Source organism: Muscardinus avellanarius, assembly GCF_963383645.1.
Source record: "Muscardinus avellanarius genome assembly, chromosome: 1".
Lineage (NCBI taxonomy): Eukaryota > Metazoa > Chordata > Mammalia > Rodentia > Gliridae > Muscardinus > Muscardinus avellanarius.
Window position 1 is genome coordinate 204052324 of NC_137786.1, and position 3589 is coordinate 204055912.

Sequence of the window (3589 nt, forward strand, 5' to 3'; positions counted from 1 at the left end):
ATCTCTGATAACATTATTTTTTTCTGATCTGCTGGGTTTAGACTACTTTAGTAAGGCTTGATCTCTGTCTATCTAAACACTGATTCATTTACAGCACGCTTCATGTTAGCATTGGACATATTAATACCCAACAAATCCACAAGGTGTTAGTTGCACACAGTCTTGTATAAAAGGTGAACCAAGACTTGGCTCAATCTACAGCTTTCTCCAGACAAGACAGCTGACCACAAACTGGTAAGTCTTGGCATTTACAATTACCAAGTAGTGACAGCTACTTTTGCAATTACAGACTTTTTTCAGAACCTAAAGAACAAATTAGAGTTTTGTGCCACCACTGTCAGGAATATATGCTTGTCAACTTTGCTTCCTAAATATATGGTTAATATTCTGTAATCAGTGAAAAAGTGACTTTACAGACTAATTTGCCTGGTATCTGAAATAGTATTTTATTTTAAACAGTTGTGGGCAAAAGCATATAATATTTGTGAGATGCCAAAACAAAGATACCACTTTGTTGTGCACAATTTTCTTCGTCTAAAACAAATATAGTCCTTAAAAGTGCTAATGAAAGAGAAAAATCTAATGATCCCAATTACTTGCTTCAGAGTCATCACCTTAAGATGGTCAGCAATAATGTCATAATTTTTATATACTGCTCTGCAGAATTCATTATATTGCTGTTTTGATCTTTGATGTGTTTATAGTTAGACAAAAAAAAGGTAAAAAAGGAGGAATATGATTCCAAGAAACTAAAAAAAGGAAGAAAAACCTCAAGCTGAAGCAGAATGTGACTGGGGAGGGTGATTTGACTAAGTACTTTTGCTTTGGTCCACTTTTGTAATGATTGTAACTCTCTGATTCTGGGATTTCTAATGGACCTTTGTTGTTTGATTCTCAGTCCAGGATGAAGTCCATACTGGTTTGCTTCCTTTTCTGTTGCTGGAAAGCACTCTGCTGCCATAGCTGTGAGCTGACCAACATCACTATTGCAGTGGAAAAGGAAGAGTGTCGTTTCTGCATAAGTGTAAATACCACTTGGTGTGCAGGATACTGCTTCACCAGGGTAGGTCCTATGATCTGCTGAGTTTTTGGATGCTGAGGTTTTGGATGAAGAAAGTTCCATCAATTCCCCCTTATGTTTTCCAAGGAATAGCCATGAGTCTTTTAGTCAACAGTGTCTGTGTTGCGATTGGAGTTAATGACCATGATGTCAGTTTGGAGCTTGGATTTGACTTAGATAAATTTAGGACAGACTTAGAATTGACCTGGTAAGCTTGGTAATATGCCAATTCTGCATTTAAAACAAAATAAAGTGTTCTATGCTGGAATTTACATGTAGAGAGATGAACACAGACACACATATATATTTAATCATAAAGAACCTGTAATATTCTCCAAAATACAATTTCTGTCATATCTTTGCCATAGAGATAATACCAAAATATTTTTCCAGGTTACAAGAAAACATCACGTTATAAAAATTGCCTTTTTGACCTGCTTGAATAAAAATGCCATCAAGCATCCTGAGATCACAAGCAAGTCCTTGCAAAGTATTAGAAACAAAATGAATAATCAAATTCTCTCCCTTCCTTATACCAAGACTCAGAGACATTAGGTTATAATCTGAATTTCCATAGCTTCTTTGCATTGATCCAAGAAAAGAAGAAGTTTCTACTTGCTTTTCTTTCTTTCCTTTTCCAATAGTGCCTGGTTATCTATGCAGAATTTCATTTTATTAACTAAAATTAAAAATAGGAACATTTTCATATGGTATATTTTATTGGATGGTAAATGAGTTGGACTATTCAAACTACTTGATATGCAATTTATTGCAACTTCTTGGGATATAGACTTGGTAGCATATTGAAGTTAATTAAATAACAGCTCAAATTTATCTCCTCAGTGCAAATACATTTTCTGCTGGAGAGCGCAAGAACAAAATAGTTTTGCCTGGATTAAAAGATTTTATATGTAAATGATGTGTCCTTTGAAACTGAGGGCCCTAGAAAGTCCACAACATTTAAGCATTTTCCTATTAGCAATGTAATCCTGAACACCTTACATGAACTTTCATAAACATGTTAAGCTAAACATTAACCTTCATATCATACCTTTTTTGACCTTTTTATCTGGACAATGCATTTAGAAATATTGTTTCTGAGAAATTAAACTGGAGAATTTATTGTTTAAATTGTCATTAATGTACATTTCATTTAAGTAATGAAAGTCAACTTAAAATTCTGTCCTATTTCCTGTTTAATCATTTCTACACTGAAATGCCAAATTCTATTCATTTTTAAAAATAATATTTTGATATTGCCATAGGGATTAGAAAAGAAGTGACATATTTTAGTAAGATTTCCAGAAATGTGATATAATATATAGGTCATTTATAAGGTTATATGTACTTTAATGGGTAAACATGAGAGCATGAAGTATTAAATCACTCTCATATACTGAAAAATCCAAACAAAAATGTTCAAAATATTGTGACCTAACTCTCTCCTTCCTACATTCCTCAGGATCTGGTGTATAAGGACCCAGCCAGGCCCAACATCCAGAAAGCATGTACCTTCAAGGAGCTGGTATACGAGACTGTGAGAGTGCCTGGCTGTACTCACCACGCAGACTCCCTGTTCACATACCCAGTGGCCACCGAATGCCACTGTGGCAGGTGTGACAGTGACAGCACTGACTGCACCGTGCGAGGCCTGGGGCCCAGCTACTGCTCCTTCAATGAAGTTAAAGAATAAAGTACAATGGACATTTCAGCCTACCTATCCTCGTCCTGAAGGACTAAGATATTTAAAATATGTGTGTCATGCACTGAACCCAGGCTGCAAACCACTGTGCCAGGGGATCAGGATCATCAAACCCCACTGACCCCTGGTGTACTGGCAGAGGGGATGGGGAGCTCCAGGAGCTGAGATTGCTGGGCCAGGACTCGTCACCACTCAGACCTGCGTCCCTGGGTCTGTTTCCATAAGTTTTATTCAGACTTAAATCACAGATTCATGGGTTTTTCTTCTCCTGTACTCTTAGGAATCCTCATGTGCAAGCAATCCCTTCCTTTTATAGAGGGATACACAAGTCTAGAGGAGGGAAGGAAGATGGGAGTGATTGAAATAACTAAAAAAAGCACAGTCTTCTGCTACATTTGGGGGCCTTCAAGAGAAAAGCCAGCATCTCACAGCCTCAACAGTAGAAACTCAACAATAGCTTCCTTAAGAAAATTAAGATTAGATAGGTAAAGGGTAAAAACATGCTGAGATAGGCTGGTTAACAAAGCTGCCACCAGTCCATAGAAGTGGCAGCATCAATCCCACCTTGACTCTTCTAAGGCACTTGGAGTACTGAAAGGATCTCTCTCACACTCTCTCTCTCTCTCTCTCTCTCTCTCTCTCTCTCTCTCTCTCTCTCTCTCTCTCTCTCTCTCATTTCTTGATGCAGATGTAGGGTAGCAGAACTCAGAATTTCCAAATTATTACTACCAAGCCCTTTTGTTAAGGGCAAAATGCAAGAAACATTAATTTGGAACTGTGGAAATTAGCCCACATCTATTTGTTATTTTCTTAAAATGACCAACTGC

At 37.2% G+C, this 3589-nt stretch overlaps 1 protein-coding gene across 1 annotated transcript; it reads left to right on the forward strand.

The window, feature by feature from the left end:
- Positions 1 to 904: 904 nt before the first annotated feature.
- Positions 905 to 2753, forward strand: FSHB (follicle stimulating hormone subunit beta; the record flags this gene model as incomplete). The annotated part of the gene is made up of 2 exons (XM_080710881.1): positions 905 to 1063; positions 2523 to 2753. The coding sequence occupies 2 exons, from the start codon at positions 905 to 907 to the stop codon at positions 2751 to 2753; spliced, it is 390 nt and encodes a 129-aa protein (XP_080567007.1).
- Positions 2754 to 3589: the final 836 nt, after the last annotated feature.